The sequence below is a fragment of the Argiope bruennichi genome, chromosome X1, assembly GCF_947563725.1.
Source record: "Argiope bruennichi chromosome X1, qqArgBrue1.1, whole genome shotgun sequence".
Taxonomy (NCBI): Eukaryota; Metazoa; Arthropoda; class Arachnida; order Araneae; family Araneidae; genus Argiope; species Argiope bruennichi.
The window spans coordinates 93,649,627-93,672,970 of record NC_079162.1 but is presented as its reverse complement, the minus strand read 5'-3'; the positions used below and the strand labels follow the sequence as shown (position 1 = coordinate 93,672,970).

The window sequence follows — 23,344 nt, the reverse complement described above, 5'->3', positions numbered from 1 at the left end:
TTAAAAGGAAAAGAAAGAACTTAGTATGGCATTTATTCGAAATTCATTCTTGATGACTTTTGGGTTCTTGAGAATGAATTAATTTAATGATGCACAACCTTATAGTTGAAAGTATAAATTTATAACTTAATAGTCCTCTAAAGGGTGCTGTGCTTTTCACTAAGTGTATTTATGCTAAAATAAGGAAAAAAGGCTTTTAATTTTAATTAAAAAGAAAAAGAAAGAGCGTATTAGAATAACATTTATTCGAAATTCATTCTTGATGATTTTTGGGTTCATGAGAATGAATTAATTCAGCAATGCACAAAACACTAAGCTCTTCAATTTACGAATGAATATTTGACTTTTCTTTAAATAAGTGACATATACAGAATAGTTAAATAATATTGAGAAATATTAAATTTTAGATTCCGCAATATTTTATTAATGAATTAAGAAATACATTAAAGATTGAAAAATAGAAAATGAAAAATAATACATTTTTAAGCACGATTTTATTTATCTTTTTGTCAACATTTCTTTTTTCTTCTTCTCTTCTATTTATCTTTTTGTCAACATCAACATTCTTACGATTTATTTCTTTTCTGAAGATATCATTCGTTGAATTGTGATCTTATACCGTAAATGTTGTATTTTAAATATTTAAAATCAAATTATCATCTCTATTTTTAATATATGCTCGTTTATTAAAAGATTTTATTTAATTCAGTATGATTTATATTTATAAGATTGGAATTTTTGTAATTGATATTTCATTCATTTCCTCATGTATTAGAGATTCTGATATTTAGTAAAGTTTTTGAATCCCGACGACAATGGAATATTTTAATTTTAAAGCTCTTCATTATCAATCAATATATTAATTTATCTAATAATTGATTTCGCAGAGAAAGCGCCAACTAGAATTCCCTTTAAGAAATGTTAATTTTTAAATTCCATAATATTTTTAATCCTGGATGATGAAATATAATGAAAAGTATTAAAGAATATAAATAATTAAGAAATATAATTAACTAGTAAAAAACAACAAAATTAGAAAAAAAAATTAAGGCACTATTATTAATGCAGCAAATTTAGAAAATTTAATTTTCTATCGATAATCTAGCAATAATATAAAGAAATTAAGACACAATGAAAATCTTAGGAAAAAATATTATAATATTTTATAAATGTTATTAAAATTCCACTTACTTAAAATTCTTCCATTTATACCTCACTCTTGTACGAATTTTGTTTTAGCCTATAAATTTTTGATAGCAAATTACTTTTAACTTTTAATGCATTGATAAAAGTGTCTTATTTAATTTTTTATATTTATTTTTAGCATAATTTTTAGTTTTTGTGTCACCAGAAGGCATCTTTTCCTTTCTTTTTGCTATCAATCAATAATATTCTATCATTTATTGTTAAACTTTTGCTTTACTTCAAAGAGACTACGGATTTGGACTCATTAAATTATTAAACGAAATTTAGTGACAGAATAAATAATTATTTTCAAATTATAACATATATATTGTAGAGAAGGAATGTCTTCGGAAAAATAAAGAAAAATTGACTGATTTATCAGTACGATTCGTAATTCTATGATATCAAACTAATCTGTTTGAAATATAATAGGAAAGAAGGTATTAGGATAGCATTTATTTTTTATCATATATTTTTTGCATTTTCTAAATTTTTTTTAAATTTATGAATCGTAAAATTCGAGGTTTTTTTAGATTTATTTTTTTATCTATAAATGATTACCTAATATCTCGTACAGGCATACATTTTTTCATTATTTTTCAATACTTTTTCTACTGTCTTCTTCTTTCCAGCATTAAAATTTATATTATTGGAGAATTTCAAAAAATAGCAGTTAATAGCTAAAGAAATAAAAAAAAGTCAATAGGTGGTGAAGAAAAGCTAAAAACGTGTTTTTTTTAAATTATTTTAGATCCTGAATGTTACTTGTATTTTTGAATTTCGCAATAATTAATTATTTTCAATCGAATTCGCCCTTTAATTATTTAAAATTCCTTATATGAATAGGGGTAATGTAATATAATGATTATATTATTTTAAAACCCTAATATGTCATGATAAATATTTAACGAGTAGTGTGTGTCCAGTTTATTCTGAGTTAGAGCCTCCGGTTTTTTCTGAATAGAGAATGGCAAATTTTTTTCTCAATAGTGAGTGGCAAATTTTTTTCTCAATAGTGAGTGGCAAATTTTTTTCTCAATAGTGAGTGGCAAATTTAATCAGAGTAGTTAGTGGCAAATTTTTTTGTGAGTGCTTAGTTTGGTTGTTTTAATTCTTAATTTTGCATTGTTAATTATTAATTTTGGTACTTGAAGTCAGTATTTTTCCAATTTCATAGCTTCCTAGACTTTATTGGAAGTTTACTGATACACATTTCTTGCCTTAAGATATATTAAATTTTGGGATTTATCGTGTTCGATTAAATTTAAAAATTTAATATATTTTTTATAAAAGTTTAATATCCTACGAGGACAAATTCACAACTCGTCAAAACGTCTCAGTTGAATAATAAGTAAACGATCTTTCGAAAATAAAGATTAAATAAATAATTTTGCCCTCATTTTTAAACGCGAAAAAAATTTAAAAACCCAAGTTATTCATAATTAAATATCTGAAAAATAACTGAGCAACCCACTTTACGCGTAAAAACTTTCCTTGAAATGCAATATGAATTTCGCATTTCTCTACAGAATAGAGAATTGAAAAAGTAAAAGCGAAATAATAAAAAAAAGCTGAAAATTAAAAATGCAGATCGAATTCGAATGCAGATGATTCTGTAAAAATTGCAATAAAGAGGAAATCATTTCCAAATATAAAAGGCATTTTAAATATTCCAGACATTTGCTAATCGTAGTTGAAGTTTAGACGTATTTACTTATCAAACTGCAATGAACTAAACGAAAAAAGAAAAGAAAAAAAAGAGAAGATTTAGACGCAACGCTTAGTCAGTTGAAAAATATGCTTGTTAAGCGTGAAAAGATGATAAATCGATTCCAGACTACTCTTCTGTGTCTGTTTCGGTTTGTTTACCCTCTTCGAATCATTAATTAGGGTTTGCTTAAGCTTTCTTACTGTATTGTTCAGGAACAATAAAATTCTGGAAAACCATGGGGAAAAAATGAAATTCGGTAGAGTGATTTCTATTTACTGCAAGCAATCAATTACTCTAGGGATCATAAATAATGAAATCAGTTGGCTGTTTGAGTTTAAATAAACTTAATTGTTGATTGCATCGATAGAAGATGATTTTGTTGTCTTGTTTTGTAAGAAACTTCGAAACTTCTTTCTTCTTTTTAAATTTCTTTTAATTTATCTGTCTTTTCTTTCTTGAAATATGCTTTTTAAATGCTAAAAAAAAGTACTCTGACTTTTTGACGGATTCGATTTCTTGATGAAATTTATATAAAATTGTAAGCTGTTTCGAGCTTGACTTAAGATGACTTTTTCTAAATTGAAAACTACTACGCAAGCTGACTAAGCAATACCAATTCATCAGCTGGTATATACATTGCATACTGCTCTGTATTAGTTATTTTATTATTGCATTTTTAATTTCTGCACTGTATTAATTCTTTTTAAATTCTGCAAATAAAATGACAAACACACAAAAATGTATTAATATTTTGGTTTAACATCGTTTTTTATTAATATATTATTTAATTTGACTTGTTTAGTATTATAAAGATATATTCTTTATAAATGATTTTTCGGACACTTTATTTTAATGTGCTACAGTTTCGAATTTCTTTGTGCTGTAGTGTTTTTAATGATAAATATTATTTTAATATTTTCAGAATTGATAGATTTCTGAATTTTGATTCTTTACGAATTGTATTAGCCAATAGTGCATTCGGAAAAAATGAATTCCAAAATTCAATGATATTTATAATAACGAATTATTAATTATGGTTTAAAAAGTAAATAATAAGTAAAGCAAAAATTGTACTCATTGTATTAATGAAAATACGCTTTAAAAAGTTGTTTTCATTAAATTTTTATTCAGTGTAAATATGTATGTATGTGTGTTTGTCTAAAATATGATCTATGCATTACGATATATGTACTTAACCATATTTGTAAAACGTACAGAATTGGTTATTGCAACAAAAAGTACAGGGCTGGAACTAAGAAGAAATAAAAATTAGTTAATAGTAATAATATGTTAAAGGTTAATATAAAAAGAATAGGATTAACAGTGAATTGTCAATAAATAAAAAATAAGTCTGCTATAATAATAAGTTAATAGTGCTTAAAAATAAATCGTTTGAAAGTTAATAATTTTAAAAATAAATCGTTTAATAGTTAATAATTTTAAAAATAAATCGTTTAAATAAAATACACTTTTGGAATGTAAATTGTTTGGCCAAAACATTGTAAATACAACTTTATTAATGGAAAAAGAAGTGGGAAATACTTTAAAAAAATCTATACGAAATATATTCTTGATAATTTTTACTTAAATGAATTAAAATAATAACACATATAGATTTATTTTAAATATATGTGAAACTGAAATTATGATAGAAATAAGCATATGTCAATAGCAGTCGTTAGCGTGTCATTAAAATCAATTTCTTATTAACAATTTTAAAAAAGACTTTATTCCTGTTAATAAGCAGAATTTCATTATTTTAATTATTTTTTTATTTTTCAGTGTTCAAATTATTTTTAATTATTATAAATATTGAGGAATATTGAAACAAATACTATATAATATATATGTTGAAACAAATACTTTCTTAAGCCCTCCCTTAACACTACGAAGGCGAGTGTCGCTATAACTCCAGAATGAAAATTTATTTGAATTAATTGATTAATTAATATTAATCTTGAAAGCATTGAAATAATATAATACCATTTAGAACACATAATTGTACAGAATTTCTCAAATACAGTACATAAAAAAATGAGCAGAAGATATGCTATGAGATTCCATTTCTACAAATATGAAACAAATCAAATTAATAAAAACGAGCAATAAAATAATAAAAAATTCTAATAGTTGGAGTATATAATAGAAGATAATTTATAAAATTATATTTTCCTGATTTCAAATTTCATTGTCACTTACAAACAATGAGCGAACGAATAGATTAAATAAGATATAATATGTGAAACTGAAGTTCTGAATTTTCCTAAAATTAATTTTTATAATGATATCTTACTGAATTACTGATACTTATAAATGCATTCAGCAAATAATGAGTTTGCAATCCAGAGGTCATTATGCTTCAGATACTTATAGATGTGATTGCGGCCGAAACTGGTTGGGCTCGAGCTCTGACATTTAGCTGACAAAGAGTAGGGTGATAATGTTTGAAGCTGAGAGATCAGCTAACGTTTGAATTAGCATCTTTCAATGATTAATATGTTACAGAAGCATAGTTAATAACCATTTTACTCGTTATACAGGGAGTGTACATTAAATTAAGGGATTTCAAGCGGTGGAGTAACTTGTAGGTAACTACCTAATTTCATGTCAAAGCATCATCACGAGACTTTAATTATCATTGTGTGTTATTTTGCTGAAAGATAAAAAGCATTTGTTTGAGCGTTGAGCCAACAAAATACAATTTGCTAGAATCTATGCTTGTTTGCTTCTATTGGAAGAAAATTGCTGCTGAAAGCTTCGGACGCGGTCAGAAGCTTACGTTGATAATTTTCTTTTCAGTACGTTAATACTGGATTTTAAATGGTTTTGTCACAGAAATAAAGAAGGTCCAGACAGACAGAAAAGGGGTGAACATGAGGAAACATCACCGGGGAACACTGTCGATAATAGCAGAGAATTGAACTGAGCAGCAAAGCAAAAACGGTCAAATTACGAGAGAAACATAGCGAAATGATTTTCCAGTATGACAACGCTTGATCGTATGTCACGGAATCATCTACCACACCCGCTATATTCTCTAGATATTGCTCCTTACGATTTCTACCAACTTAAATTGATGATGATCCCACTTCTAAGATAGGAATTGTCCGCTTCCTGATAAGCATCATCCATATAACATGCTAACATCCTTATTCTTAGCATTTACTCTACATATTGCAATCACAAATAAACACTTCACACGCTAAGGGACTCATTTCATTAGTTGTTTTCGTTAATGATTTAAGTTCATAAATATTTTTGCCGGAATTAAATCTTCATTAATTGCAATCTCTGAAAACTTTATTCCCATCTGCTTTTACTTCCTTTTTTATCACAATTTAGGATTATTATTGCACATTATGAAAGACAAACTTTAACAGTGCTCGGTAAATATTGATTTTTTTTTGTCGTGCTTTACTTATTCAAGAAATTCTTGACTAAAAGTTGAAGAGCATTAAATATCACAACAATAAATTTCGAAGAATGAGTATTTAAAAAGTTTTCGAAAGTATCACATTATTGAAATTTTTAGGCATTTTATTGTCTTTTTCGTGCCATTTACAAAAACGATTTCTAAATTTCTTTTCAATATCAAATTATGAATGTTTATTCAACATTTTTTTTAACAGTTCGAAGATGTGATAATACCTGCTGACGGAGTGATGCTTTTCTACAATGTCTCGGAAACCTCACCTCCGATTATTTTATCCTATACAGAGTACGAAAAGATGAATTTTTTACTTTTTGAAAACAAGTTTTTATTAATTGATCTTAAAAGGTGCTTGGACTGTAGATTTCGAATAATCGTGAAGCTAGTAGCTTTAAAATATGGTAAGTATATATATATTTTTATCTTTATGAACAAATAACACAATTTTATTTTCTAAGGAACAATGAAATAATACGATAATGGTTGGATACATATATATAATTCATGACAATTCTAATATTTCTTATTAAGTTTTCTTCAAAAACTTAAAATCATGACGTTTCTAATAGCAATTTACTTAGCTAATTTTACTTAGTAAATAGGACGTCGAAGTAAGTGTTAAAATATTTTTTCAAAATGTTTTCTAATATTATTGCAGGCATTGTTATTAACATGACTGCTAAATATCTAATAAATTGAAATTTTATCAATTATATCCCAAAAAGCAAGTACTTAAAGGCACAAAAGGTGCATGCGATTCTTGATCTAATGAGGAAATCCTCCTTAAAATTGTAACTTATCAGCAACATTACTGTAACGAGAGGTGTGGAGTCTAACAGGAAGAAATCTGAACACCACCAAGAGTCCTTATATAAATATTCAAATTGGATTAGGTTACTTCTCTTAATAAGACGGCGAAGCAGATATAGAATTTTTCCAAAATATATTCTAATGTCATTGCAGGCATCGTAAGACCCTTAAATATTCCAGAGATTTTTCTTTTAAGAAAACCCTTAAAGGCAATCAATATACAGTCATAATCTGTACATGGAATAGCTGATCCAATGAGGAAATTTGTCGTGAAATTGTAACTCATGCGCAGCATTAACACAACAAGTTGGTTGTATGGAGCCTTAAAAGAAGGAAACTTGCAGACAAGAAGGAAAAATAAATGTTTATCATTTGAATTAATTCACAAAATTATGCTTACTAGTTTCCAATCTTTCATTTCGGAAACAAATGCAAATAACTTTGTAAAAGTAAAGTGTCACAAAAGAAACTATAAGGATTTTTAAGTTTAGAGATATTGGCATTTTAAAGTTCATTATAGCTCTGAAACTCTTGAGTTACAACAATCTATTTTGTAACGCAAAACCTGCATCTAATTTTTGAAATGCTAATTGTTGTTTTAGAATAGTTGAAGACGTTTCGTTTCATTATTAAAATCTAACTGAACTTAAAAAGTATTTCAGTTTCTTTTCTGAACTACGACTTCAGTATGCAAGCATACGGAAGAAAATTTATTAAACACTTTAGACATAAATTTTCTGATAATTTTTCTTATTTTATTATTATTACTGAATTTTATTAAAACCTTTTCTTAGAAAAGTCTTTAATTTCTTTTTTTATGTGCATCAGTTATGAAGTTTTATATACTTGTGTGTTTTCTATAGAAACATTCTGTTATTAATTTCTGTGAGATTCATTATTAATTAATCAATTAATTGAATTAAAATTGTATTATATATTAGTGATGACGATAGTTGGTAGAGATATGTTTTCTATAGCAACACTCTAATATTGTTTAAATTGTATTGTATATAAGCGATGGCGCTAGTAGGTAGAGAAGTGTTTTCTATAGCAACACTCTATTATTACTTTCTTTGAGGTTCGTTATCAACTAATCAATTAATTTAGTTAAAGTTGTATTGGACTGAAAGGTTGAGAGTTTGAGAAAAAATAATTCTAAGATTATAAAATAAAAAATAAAATATATCCATGGTTTAATAATCAATAGCGTTTTCAAAGACAGTTTTAAATGTTTTATTTTGCCATTTATTCTTAACTCTAATTCTATATATCTGCTTTGAGAAAAAATAATAAAGGAAAGAATTTTGTTTCCTTTCTCCTTTCTAGAGTGCAATTCGACTCTGAGTCTAGCTCAAGGCTCCCTGGAATTGGTGAAGCATTTTCCTCCAAGGAGTTGCGAGCTCATTTTGCAGGCGCCGCCGGCCCATAGAGTTCTATTGAAGATCTCGGAGAGTGCCAGCGCCAACTGCTCCCCTCAGAACATAATTCTGGGACCACTTGCAGGAGTGCCAGCTCAGAAAATATGGTACACATTTTTTTTTCTTTTGCAATATTATTTAAGAAATATGGCTTGTTAGGATCTTCGAGGCATGTTCATCCCAAGTAAAGCGTAATAGGTTTGTAACTGCTTTTATGGATCGTTCTAGAGCCACTTTAGAGTACCAGTTCGGAAAATATGGAGTGCAATTTTTTTGCATTCTTCTTTAGAAACTACATAATAGCTCTATTAGATTCTCATCAGAAAAAAAAAATTGCATCATTTTTCGATACATCCAATCGAAACGGATAGTATTCCTTTGAAAATTATTTTTAATTAAAGCTGTAACAAGCCATATTTATATGCATAAATATGTAATCCCAATGAAGGACGTTTCAAACACGGCGATAAGGAATTGCCATGCAAGTAAGTAGGTTCTCGCTTCCCTGTTGGATGCACTAATGACGTAGTGTGAGTTATTTCCATATCGATGTCGGTTCATACCAATTTGTAAGAAAGGGATATATAGGGGACATTTATACTTTAATGAGGGACATTTTACATTCTTCCCAGTATCCAATTATTTTTTCGTGGCTGTTCGATCATTCAGATTATACCAGATACTAAGGAAGGATCAGGGTAGCTGTATTGTGGTTACACAAATAGGTAATTATTTCAAATTTTCAATTGAAAAATGTCTGATGCCCTAAATAAATTAAATATCCTTCAAATAAATATAAATGTTTAATTGCTTTTCATAATTTACGTTAGGATGTCTTGTTTCGCTTTATTATATAGAATATTATATACCTATATTAACTAGTTAAGTGTTGCACTGAAAAGTGGGAATCAACTTTGCATATTTCTCTAGGATAATGTATAATTCTCCTCATGAATATTATAATCTACAGTATGCTACCAGTTAAAATATTTCGATGGTGTCTACAGATTACCTAGAAAAATAAGAGAAACAGGAATAATTGTTTAAAAAGAAAACGTATAACATAAATTTGAGTACACAGTTAAATAAAAAGGATCATATAAAACTGCAATAATTATCAAATGGTAACGTTGCAATCGAAATATGTCAATTACTTATCATTCTTATGTTTATCACAAATATTGTCAAAAGGTCAGTTTTGCAATCGGATTGCTAGAAAAATATCATAACAATAATTAGTTTTCAATATTGCTGTTAATGAGAAACATTCTAAGAATAGATAGTTTAACTATAGTTTATTGAAAGAGTATTGTTAAAATATCAATGACTGTTGTTATGATACTAAGTTAGTATCCATAATTATTTTTGAAAAGTGCCGAGAATGTTAAAGATGGCCAGATTAGCTTGCATACATGTAAGAAACTCAGTGATTCAAAATTTTGCTAATTTGAAAATTTTGCAAAGTTTCACAATAAAGAAAAATTGCTTGGAGCTTTTCTATTGCCTAGTAAGAAGAAAACAGATCTACTTTAAAGAATTTTTATTATTGGAGATTGATGACAATTGAAGTAGTTATTAGTTTAGAATGAAACCATTAATTTATTGTAATAAAAGCAATTCCACAATACCATGCAATATGCTTAAAGGTCTTACTGAGCCGAACGAATGATCTAAAATCTTGATAATTGTTGTAAACTATTTACAAAAAAGAATATTAGAAATGGAATAGAATAAAACATACAAAAAAGAATACTAGAAATGGAATAGAATAAAATATACAAAATAGAATATTAGAAATGCTGTACAATAGAATATACAAAATAAATACTATATGCAAATTGGAATTAAATACATAATAATCGAATTAAATATTTCAGTGCTGTAGTATAGAAATTAAAAAAATATATATATTTAAAGTGCAAAATGCGGCAACCCGTCAAAACATCCTAATGAGTTGATCGGATCCAAGCTTTTAAAATCGCTTGTACACGAATGTTGCAACTTAAAAAAGCATTAATATTCTGGGATTGATGCTCTGTGCATGAACTGATAATAAATGTAGCGGAAGATCCGACTCGAAAAGTTGTAGTTGCCCTGTTATTTAGTGCATGAAACATTTTGATATTACAATTTTTTCAACTTCATTCGTTATATTTGTCAAATTTTATCCTTAATACCGAAGTTCATTAGATTGTAGGTTTAATGTAATTACAGATGAAATACAATTTTAACAGATTTTATCTATTCTGAGAAATCATTCTGAATAACTTTACATTTGGAAAGAAAATAAAACTTATTAACTTAAGCAATCTTTTTAAATTCTGAAATTTTAGACTCAAATTTAAAGCTTATACGAAAGTGAAGATATAATAACTAAAGAAAATCCTATCTTGTCTATTTCATGATATTGAACACTTAGTGGAATGATCCTTGACTTTTGAGCAGTTTCGTATAAAACGTTACGGGTGGCTGGCACATTTGGCCATATCTTGCTTAAGGAAAAAGCCCCCAGTCATATCCGCTATGATCCTCAGCATGAGTTCCCTGATGGGCAGTTAGAGTAGGGTCGGTGACCTCTAAAGTGATTTACTGCTCCTCAGTAACTCATATACCGTTAAAGAGAGAAATCTGATCTTCAAAAAGCCCTGGAGTTCGTAGATATGTTCTTTAAAGCAATTCAATATTTTTTTTTAATATAAAAATCCATTTTCGGATATATTAAGAATAAAATATTAAACCGAACTTTGAATTTAAATGCGAATATAAGCAAATAAAAATAAACGGAATGAAAAGTTAATGCTTTTATCACAAGTATTTATTTAACAAGTATTTGAAGGAAATATATTTCAACTGTAAGAAAGCAAGATTTACAAGTACTTCTTGAAAATATTATGTGTGGAATTTTGAAAATATGGCACTGCAGAAAGAAGGACTATACATTTTTTAAATTTCAGGAATACGCTTTCGGAAATAAATGCGTTCGAGAGTTAATCATACGAGTTAAAAAGCAATTGAAAGAAGTTTAATAAGGAAAAAATAGATTGTATATTTTTTATGCTTAAAGAACTTTCAATAATGTTTCAGAAATGAACAAAATTTTTTAGTTCTAAAACAATTCATTAGTTGTATTTTACTTTTCACATAGTAATTATATATCGTAAATTATTTAAAGTTAATGTTGAGTTAAGATTCTTTATAACAGAAAGTAGAAATATTTTTAATCCTGTAATGACGGTTTGGGCAGTTTGAGGCGATAATATGTCGATCATTTAATAATGAAAAATGCCGTTTCGTTGTTAAAGATTAGAATATATATATATATATATATATATATATAATATCTAATTTTGGCATTTTCTTATCTTAGATTAAACGATATTTGTCCTTTTAAATCTTCAATAAAATTGAAAATCTAGATACTTAAAAATTATTAAAAATGAAAATATTTTTTATTTTAAAAGGAAATCATTTAATATTATTATAGTGAAAAATGGAAATTTCCGAATTTTAAAATGGATACAATTTATTTCAATCTTCGAAATTTATTGAGCATATATGTATTATGTTACATTTTAAATAATTTTTGTGTATTATTCAAATTTTTATCGTGGTTAGAAAAATTGTTGAAATTACTGAACGTCAAAAATTTCTTACTATATGAGTTTTATTTTCCATATGCATCGTTGGTCAATTAAAAAAAAAAAAAAAGATTCTTCTTTAAGTTTCTGGAATCATTTTTTTATCACATTTTTTTCTTGAAGAATAGAAAAAATACTTGTTTAAACAAGAAAACAAAGAAACGACAAGAAAATTAATTTATCTAAATTTTAGGCACTTACATTCTAAATTTCATTTTGAATAGATAATATATATTTCTGAGAAATTATTATTATTTTTCATAAATAACATGTTCAATAATATTAAATGATATAACAAAGTGCATAATATTTTCAAATATATTAATATTTTAAAGGATTCGCCTTACGTTATATGCTATTTATTTAGTTAATACTTATCTTTAGATGAATAAGCAATTAGTAAAGAAAGCAACTCCGTATTATATGTGAATGGGCCTTAGAGAATTTGGACGTTATTTTCAAATATACAGAAGACAAAAGCTATTGTAAGGGGATTTCACATAATTAGGCACCTGGAAGGTATTTAAATACGTAAGAAAAGACTGATAAATGATTTGAAAGCTTTTCTGATGAAAAGAAAAGAGCTATTCAAATGGATTTCTAAGCAACTTGCATGGTTTTAGTTAAGAAATGCATTATCTTTCCAAGCGAAGTTTCTCTCTTAGAAAAGGACCAGAAATGGAAGTTGAAGTTTTCAGCTAGAATGAAACAACTTTTTCCTTTTATTTCAAACTCCGCGGTTACAGAAATACACGAAAAATGGCGCATATTTATTAAAAATGTCATCTTTGATTATTCTAAACAAAGAACAACATGTGAAACGAGATCAAATTTTGACGAATGTATTAATTAAAATTTAATTTCAGAAAAACCATGAATATAGCGACCAATTTAATTTAAAGTAAGGTTTTCAGAAAATTCATTTTAAACTATGTTAAAAATTCCAACATGAAGAATAATTGTGAAATAAAATTAGCTGCCCCCAAATGTGAGGAAGTTAAAAAATATCATCGAAATTTATATAGATTTATATAACTAATTCAAATAAAAAGCATTTAAAGAAATTACCCTGTAAAATCAGAGTGAAAGATGCTTTTACAGTAACTTCTGAGTTATGTGAGCTTCTGGTTTTTCTCACGCTTCCCAAGGTCTAATTTCAGTATTTTTAATTGATGTTTATCTGCATTATCACTTGAAACTCACATCCCTAAAAAAATCTGGGTCAAATATTTATAGAAAATTTACGTCTAAAGCGCATAAAATGTATGAATGTGATCCCGCACACAGATATTTTATTGGCATCTGTAGACGTAGCACGTTAACCCTCCGAGCGGCTAATTATTCTGAGTATGGCTTCTCAAAACTTTATCTGTATTCGTCAAAAGATTACTTAAAAAAATATCAACTTCACGCTACAGAGTGTTCGAAAAAGAAACAAGCATTTTTCACTCCCCTTCCTTCCCGGTCGTGGGGGTCCAATTACCCCAGTGGAGAGACTGGATTGTAATCTATCTGCCTATCTTATCTTACTGACTGACCATTCCTCCCCCCCCCCTTCGCTCTTCACTCCCCAACTTTTTTTTTTTTTTTTTTTCGTATTAGTAATATGTATTTCCAAAATTATCTGTGATCCGAATTCGTTTTTCGAAAAACTACTACGTCTTGGAAAGTGAAAAAATATTTTCCATTAGAGGTCTCAAATTTTTTAACTAACATTTTTATAATTAAATTCATTATTATATCTACTTATTTATCCCGACATTTTTACAAAAGACACTAGGCTACAAGTTGTCTTTTTATTAAAAATATTATATAAAAACGAAGAAAAGCATTTAGAAATATAAACTCGTTAAAATCATGCTACGCATCTACACTTTTTCTGCAAATAATATAAGTAATTTAATAAAAATAAATATTTTTTTTTTCGAATGTATATTAATTTTCAAAATCTGCCTCCTATACTTTTTTTTTCTATAGACTTAATTTAAGATATCTTTTACACTGAAAGATGAAAATTTTACTTCATAATTATGAAGCCTCACCAATTTATGTCTTTTTCATTTATAGATGAGTATATACCTCGCTCATTCTTTGACAAACTTTTTGAAGCCGTATATCTAATCTTTTAGAATAAAAACATCTATATAAAAGCTTGAAAACATCATTTTAAAGGCTTCCTACATTTAATAACTGTAGGATATTATAATTTTGAGCCCAAAATTGTAAGGATTCTATCAAAGATAACTGAAAGGAAGGGAAAGGGAAACGAAAAAGGAAAGGAATATTTCACTAATTTTTTTTTAAATTTCAAACTGATAGAATCAATTTTCAATGAGATATGAAGCGATATTAACTGCCTTTTGCCCACATCATTTTTAGTTATTTATTTATATTTAAGGGACTAAGTCATCTTAATATTGTCATGAAATAAAGCAAAACGCCTTTGAAAAAATAATGAATTGCCCGCTTGTTTTTTTAAATATAGTTTTGTTTCTTTAAAAGTTTTGTCTTAATATTTTTATGTCTGTTTTGAACCAAAAGTGATATGTAACTTTTAATATAGTTTCGTTTTTGAATCAAAAGTCACTTTTGGCAAGAAAACAGTACTTCAACACAATCTATCTTAGAATCTATCTTTTGTAAATATCAGAATTAACAGATAGGTGCATTTTTTGAAAAATTATGAATGCCCAAAAGTGCATGAATCGAATGTTCCAAATTAAATGGTTTCATGTTTGCCGCATTTCTCAATGAAACCAAGGCGAAACAGAATACAAACCAAAGTTAATGCCATAGGGAATGATAACAAGCATATGTTTGTATCAACTTAGCAAGCTCACAATTTGGTTTTACTAATTTTCATCTAAAATTTTGGCGCTGATTCATTATACAATTTTTTTAATCATTTCCTAATTCAAAGAATCATCTCTAGAAGAAATTCAAATACCTGCATTAAAATAATTTCCTTATATTTAAATATGATTTGCTTGATTTATATTTTGTTCAAAATATAAATGCAGTTTATTTGTGTGCATCATTACTTACAGAATACAATCAAGTATAAATTCGAAGTTAAATTTTAAAAAAGGGGTGAAAATTTAATTTGCATTTAGCATTTTGTTTCAATTATCAATGTTTATTTCAATTATCTTGTTCAACTATCAATTATTTGTTTTAATTTCATTTTCACAAATTTTTGAAACTATTACTATGATACCACTTAAAATTGTAGAAATTGTAGTCCACTGTTTTTTTTTCCCTTTCTCGGATTCCTATTGATAAAAAAGTATTTATAGCCATTTTTCGATACCCTTGGTTTTTATTCCCAATAGAATCGAATGTTCAAAAAATAATTCAAATATTTGTCTTAAACTTTTACCAGTTATTAACTTCTATATAACATGCATTTAAATGGAATTTCAAAAATTTAGCTCATATGAAAAAAATGATTTTTCCAAATTCTCATTTATTTCAAATTTGCTCATGATCTCGTTAATTTATCATTACATTTTATAGTTCAGTTTATGGGATTTTATAATATAGATTCATTTTAAAGGACTATTATATACTTTTCCTCTAAGTGTAATAGTGTTTCATTTAAACTCGAAAATTTAATATAATCTTCATCTTCTAACACTTTAGGGTAAAACTCAGAGGCCAGTTTTATACATATTGGTCAACAGCTTAAAAGAATAAAATGACTGTTACGTATTTTTTCCTAGGAAAAAGTAGAATTCGATTGGACTACTTGAATTGCAAAAGTTTAAATTCATACCCTCATCCAACCTTCCTCATTGGAATGAAATTTAATTTTAATAAATTTCGTATTCAATTATGTTATCACAGTTTTCAAATAACTTTGAAAACTATTTTGCAGTTGTGATGGATTCAATATTTTCTATTAAAACTTTTACATCTTTTTCGGTTCGATTTATATCATTATGAGAAAAAAATAAAAATAAAGAAAATGGGAAATTTTTGATGGATCAGAACTTTAATAAGTTCTATTTAAATAAAAATTTCATTTTTTTTTCTTTTTGGACATTTATTGTTGTAAATAGCAAGTACAAATCAAATTTGCAGCATTATGTTCAATTGTTTTATTTCACCGATTTGTGAGTCTTTTCACGGCAAATACGTCAACTTAAAAGCATTTAAATAATTACATCAAGAATTCTAAACAAAATTTTCTTCAACTAACTCTTCTAATTTTTTTGTAATAGGCGAAAAAAAGTACCAGATAATTGCGAAAAATTAATTAAGCGATGTTTGTATGCAATAAAAGTATATTATGCAATTCCACTTACCATTTTACTTGCTTTATTTCATTCAAAAACTCATAAATAGTTATTTTTTCTATTGGAATTACAAATAATCTGTCATCGATTATATATAACTAGTTGTGGATCTCCATTTCCTTAAAATCAGATTCATTTAAATTGTTTTAAATTTTTTTTTCCTGAGTATTTCAGAGTGAATTACTGCGCCATAAGTATTATTAAAAAACATATTGAGCATTCATTATTTTTTCTTCAAAAAATATTATAGCAATACAGAGAAAAAAATGATATTTTTAAAATTTTATTGGAAATAAAATTGGAAAAAAAAATTTTGGTTATTGGAAATAAATTTTTTTTGCAAATTCAATTTTGAAACGCAATGATATTTCAATAAATTTTATAAAATAAAACCCGATTTCTTAATTCTTAACCAGAAAATTTCTTTTAATATTTTATTCAGTATTTTAAAGGAAAAAAAAAGAAGAAAAATAGAGAAAATCTTGCAACTTTTATGTCAAAATATAAATATGACAAAACTTCTTGAGATATTAACAGATGCAAATTCTTTCCAAGTATTTTTACTATGGGTAAACTTTCATTCAAAGTAAGGTTTTTTAAGTATTAAAAAGAAACAAAACAAGCAAATTTGTTGTTGTTATTACTTTGATGCCAATTGACACATTTTACGAATGTTTAATCCCAATTTTTTTGATAAGATATTCAAAAACGTTTTGTTTTACTTTTGAAAATAAATTTTGCATCCATAATAATAATTTAAGAAAGATTTTCTTTCTTTCCGAAAGCATCCTTTCCCATTTAAATCGTTTATAAGAAAAGGAACTCATCAGTCAGAGCAAATTAGTTCCATCCGGACTACCTGCTGTCTTTCCAATCCATCACTGCCAAAGACGTCATTAGAGGAGGGGGACGACAATGGCGAAAAAACACGTCTTTTCCGATTTGGAAGGCAAAATCCAAAGTAGGAAAAAACTGTTTGCGCCGATCTGGAAGACAACCGACAAGGGCGAAATTACACGTTTCCGCCCGTCTTGGAATGGACTTGCTTTGCAGAAAAACACGTCTCCGCCGCTTGGAGGGTTAATCAGGTTCCTGGTCATTTTATCTAACAGAATGGTAAAATCGTCTCACAGATTAAATGTTTTGTCATACAGAAACAAAATAAAGAAATTATTTAAAGGATAATTCTCCACTATCATTTAATAGCAAACGTTACATACAAATTAAAAGATTTTTAGCCGGCGTCCTTGCATAGGGGAAGAGCATCTTCCACGTGATCTGGGCGTCCCGGGTTCAAATCCCGGTTCGGGCATGGTTGTTCTTCATGTCTGTGCTCTATCTGTGAGGTGTGTGAATGTGCCCTAGTGTAAAAAGGAGTTGTGCAAGCGAATGTGTGAGTTTCATCTTCATATGAGCTAGAAGTCAGATTTCTGCCCTCTGGTGCTTAGGGGTCTTTACCCTCAGAAGCTACTGCACCCCCTTTCCGTGGTAATGCGGACACGACATCATCATTTTTAAAATGTAGTGAAACACGAAAAAAAAAATCCCCCAAAACTTTTGAATTCATTGCATTACTACGAAAATAAACGTAGGCTATATATATATATATATATATAATCAGAATTACAATCTTTTTATTTAAGAATAGGGATACTGAGTGTCAGAAACCAGTTGGAAAAAGTTTTCTGCATCTAATTCAACAGCCAAAGTTTATAAAAATCAATAGATTTTTTAAAAATATGAAACATAAAAAAAAGACAAATATTGCTTTCAAATTCCTTGCGTTACTTCAAAAATAAATGTAAGGAAAAGATTGGATAATTGTTTGGAGTTTAGAAAACATATTCACTAGTTTACAGTCTATACAGCAAATAGAATCAATAGAATATGTACCGTTCAACCATGAAAGGGAAAATTATAGGTGCCTTATAAGAAAGTAACTGGACGTTAACGGGTCGGTCAGTCAGTCTGATAAATCCTTACAGCATAGAAAAGATTTGAGATTATTCTGCGTAATATTAATGATGAAAAGAGGCAAACAATATGATATAATACGAAACTGAAAGCTGTTATTCCTAATTAAGGGTTATGATCTTTGATTTCATTATAAATATGTGTCCAAAAATATAATTAAAAAAAGCAAAATGGTAAATACTTAATAATATAAATTAATAAAATGAATAATACAAGTAATCAAAGTTATCAACCCTTGAAGCATTTTTAATAAAAAGAAGTAAAACTACATTAAAATTAATGTATAAATATTGAGATTTAAAAAAGTGTGTATCAGTAAATTTTTTTCCTTGTGGATAAAAGTTTTATTACTGTTGTAACACAACATAGAAGACATCAGATTCGTACTTTATCCAGTGTATTTCAAGTCAATTTCAATAAATTTAATTCAGCCTTCATGAATTATTTTAACATCACTAAATTTTAATTTTCAAGTAAAAAAGGAATTCAAGTTTCAGTGAAACACTGACAATTTTCCCTTTAATCCAATTGATAATATTGCCGTGAAGAAAAACACGAACGGAATTTTGATGGATTATAATATGAAAAGATGCAGTAAAAATTAGCAAAAGATTAACTTACTAAAATGAAATCAATTTAAAGTAATTTTTAAAAATTATGATATACTCTTTACCACAGTGGTTTAATTTAATTCATTTGAAATCTCCAGCAGTACTAGCTGTATATATTATTTGACACCGACGAATGAACACAGAATTAGGGGACGATTAACTTGTTAAATTAATAAAAAATTAAGTTGATTAATTAAATCTACAACAATTAAAAATTACGAATTATTTGCTATCGTGGACGATTCACTGACTTGAATTTCGCAGTTTTATAATTGTATACCTTTTTTCGACGCAAACGAAAAATACACACGCGCAGATATATTATTAACTACGGAGAACATTTTTGGAATTTTGGAATTTTATTTTATTTCGGATCAATATTGATTAAAATACTATTTTGATTTTTTTTTCAGTTAAAGTTACGTTACTTATAATTTTCACTTTTCTTCTGATATTCATTAATTAATTTTGATTAACATTAATAAATCTTAGGAAAATTTTTAAAGGAGTGAGTAAGCATTTTTTGTCTTTAGTGGAAATCGAGATAAAAGTAATGAAAACTAAAATGTTTCTCAGAAAATAGCTTGATCTTCATTTTATATTTCCCTATTCGTATGTTTAATTCCTATTAATTTTGTTGTAGTATTATATATATACAGGCTGTTGCCCAATTCGACCGACAAATTCAGAGAGTGATAGTAGGCATCAAGAAGAAAAGGAATCACATACAACATGGGGTCCCAAACGACGTTTAGTAGGGGAAAATCGCTAAAATATAGGGAGTCGGAAACTGTAAAAAAATAATAAAAAAAAATTCTTACAAGTTTTTTTCATATTGGTAACATTCGGATTTGATGATCTAGGGGGTCGTAAATTACTGAAAACGAAAAATTAATTTAGAACCCATATTTGCAAAATTATTAAAACTTGAAGAAAAATAAAAGCTTGAAAATGTAAGGAATTTTACATTCTATAATTTGATATAAGCGTGTAGTGTGAGAACTGGGGAGTTTTAAAGATATTCAATATATATATATATATATATATATATATATATATATATATATAAAGTAACCAATCTAAAGTAAGAAATATTTTGAAAACGAAACCAAAATGAAAACGAAACGAAATAGTTTTGGAATCGCAACTAAAAATTATTTCTTATTCAAACTAAAACCAAAAAAGGAACAGGAAAAACTTTATAATATTTAGAGAGCGCAAATGCAGCTACTTCTAAAACACAGACGAATTGATTCAAAAGTTCCTCATAGAAAAAAATCCCTTTTTTTGAATCCCTGCCTGAGGGTGACCCTTGAAAAAGTCTTCAGGCCGGATTCTTTTTTTATTTGGTTTATTTGATTTTCCTATTAACTTGATATATATATCTATTCTGTGTCATTTTTATTTTAACCGTTCGAGAAAAAAAAAAAAAAAAAAAAAGTGCACAAAATTAATGTTACTATGTTACGAAGCGCTAAATTCTCTTTCTATTGAATTTAAAAATAAAAATCTGAGCACGAGGCTTTCACAGTCTTATCCAAAGTCTATAGTTCTAAGCGGGGAAGCGGAAATAATCCCTTTATGAGAGAGCATGCGAGAAAGTTACGTTGAAACCACTCCCGCTGCTATATTTTAATGATTTTTTATGTTTTAGGCTTTATAATTTATTATTATAAGTATAATGCAATTGAGGAAAAATGTTTTTTAATTCACTGCCAAATTTCGATTTTGAGGAATCTCCGTATTTAAGAAATCTGAGTCTGAAAAACCTAGTTTTGACGTTACATATTTCTATCAAACTGTGAACGAAATCCATACGGTGGAAGTCTGTCTATCTGGGTGTCCGAATATAAATCAGCACGATATTTGGAAAACTACAAGAGCTAAATGGATAAAATTTGGCACACAGATTTAACATATAAATTAAAGATATATTACAAATTTGGGAAGAAATCCATGAAGTGGTTTACCGTCTGTCAGTCTGCAGTTTACCAAGCATATAAACGCGATAACTCAAAAATGCTGTGACTAAAATATATGGAGTTTCGTATGTATTCTTGACGTTACGTAAGTTGTTCTGTGTGAAATTTTGATCTTAATCGGTTGGAAACCACGTGACCAAAATACACAAGCAGTATTTTGGTTCACAGATATTAATCAAATTCCATTTATTAATTACCAGCGATTACATTTTAATAGGTTCTGAAGAATAACAATTATTCACTAATGGCATGAAGATAACAATTCACATTTTTTAGAGAATATATATTTCGAGGAAAAGGCGCCTGTTGGTTTTTTATAAAACTCTTTGAACAGAACTATCAACAGCACGCTCATTATCTTTCACTATGGAATCCATTATGTCTAATTGCTTACATTAGACAGTTTTGTTCGGACATAAGGACCAAAAATGCATCTATTTTTTTTTTCATATAATTTGCTTATCTCACTAAAAATAGCACGTTTTATACATTTTGAAAAGAAATGGATTTATTAAAATATAATCCACAGATGGTTTCAGCACAAATGTGACCTAACATTAGATCTGAGATGAGTAAATTTAAATTTTATTATTGCTTTAATGCTTACAAAATGTTCAATAGGAGTTTACATTCAGTTTATTGGAATAGCTTTATCCTATTTTCAAAATTTGCCGGGAGATTAAAATAATGTTTGTAGTAATTTCAATTCATTTCATCGGTATGTTTACCATTTTCTATTAGTATCACGAATTACACATGTACTATTTTAAAAAGAGAATAAAGTTTTAATAAACAGATCATATTTGAAGGAATGTTTAAATTTAGTAATCATAGTCAAGTCTTTTTCATCTATTATTTTAGGCAAACAATTTTTGAAACAATGTTAACACCCACACATTGACTATTTAATCTTCATTTACTTTAAGCTAAATAAATTACCATTTACTTAAAGCTAAATACATACTATTTTAATTTTGCTGAAAATAATTTCTTTTCCTCTCAAATATCAGATTTTTTTTTTTTTTTTTTTTTTGCATAAGAATGTCAAATATTATCTTTATTACCTTTCTTTAAAGGAATATATTGAAATCAATTATTTGAGAACCCATTTTTATAGTTCCCTTCAGAAAATCTTCAATCAAATCTTTCGGCTTCTTTTGTAGTAAAATAAATATACCTAAAATTTTCCAAGCGTTTAAGATGAATAGTCGCCCTATCCGCTTTTCATTGAGCGAATATACTTTATAAAATTATTAAATATTTTTTCTTGGTAATAAGAGATGAAAGATGGGAAGAAAAGCGAAAAGTTGTAATGTTCTTTGAAAGCTATAAAGTTCGATTTGTAAAGCTTCCAAAATTTTACTCTCTTAAATGAATTCATTTTTTGGAATTGGTATTATTTTAGAAACTTCTTTTCAACCAGTTCTCTTTTAAAAGCATTTCTTGTCAATCTAAAATAAGTTCATGCATTTTACTAAGTAATTTTTTTCTCTTTTTTAAGTGCTAAGTCAAATTTGTGCTTCTAACCTACGCTTGGAAGGGCATTTTCCACGAAGTGAAATCATTGCTAAGGCATAGAAAAATTCTTCATTCTTACATTTTCTCTAAAGCTCTTAAAACTTTAAAAAAAAATAAAATACAGAAAAGTCATCTGCTGAAAATTAAATTATAAAAACTATTCAAAACTTAATAGCAAGGAAGGAACATGCATAAGCGCAGGATTAATTTTTCAATTAAAAACTAATATTCAGCCGCACTTAAAAATAAATTGCGTTTTTTTTTCGGTTAAGATTGGTAATTGGATTTGCCTGAATATTTTAAATATTCGACAATGCTTTGAAAATTTTTAATGAATTGAAAAGTAGAAACAATTAGAAGCAAAGTTTGCAATAGAATGGGAAAATGTTCTCAAAGATTCTAAGGAGATATGGTGGCTTGACGGTAAAATTTCCGCTCTACTATGAAGGGTCCCCTGTTTGATATCGAATTCTCTAATATCAACATTTTAGAGATACGTTATACGTTATTAAGCGGGTCCAACACTCTTGCATTAGTAAAAAGAGGAAATTTGTAAAGGGACAACAGATTCATGAATCGTCTACATTATTTAATATCGCTCACAATTACGAGATCCACTCAAAATGCCACTCTTAAACTCTTGAATCGAGCATCGATTGAATTAAACTGTATTTTCCAACCGGGAAACACAACGAATACGTAAATGAAAAACTGCCTGATAAGCAAGCTGTTTCTCTCTTCTCTATAGGATATAGGAACGTTGTATTAT

General features: G+C 27.5%; 1 protein-coding gene across 1 annotated transcript in view; it reads left to right on the top strand.

Annotated features, from left to right (window-relative positions):
- The window catches only part of LOC129958989 (uncharacterized), a 325,187-nt gene that overhangs the window by 168,775 nt on the left and 133,068 nt on the right, over positions 1 to 23,344 (top strand). Inside the window, exons 6-7 of the mRNA XM_056071757.1 lie at positions 6,526 to 6,727; positions 8,463 to 8,661. Coding sequence (XP_055927732.1) covers positions 6,526 to 6,727; positions 8,463 to 8,661 — 401 coding nt within the window. The remainder of the gene's footprint in view (positions 1 to 6,525; positions 6,728 to 8,462; positions 8,662 to 23,344) is intronic.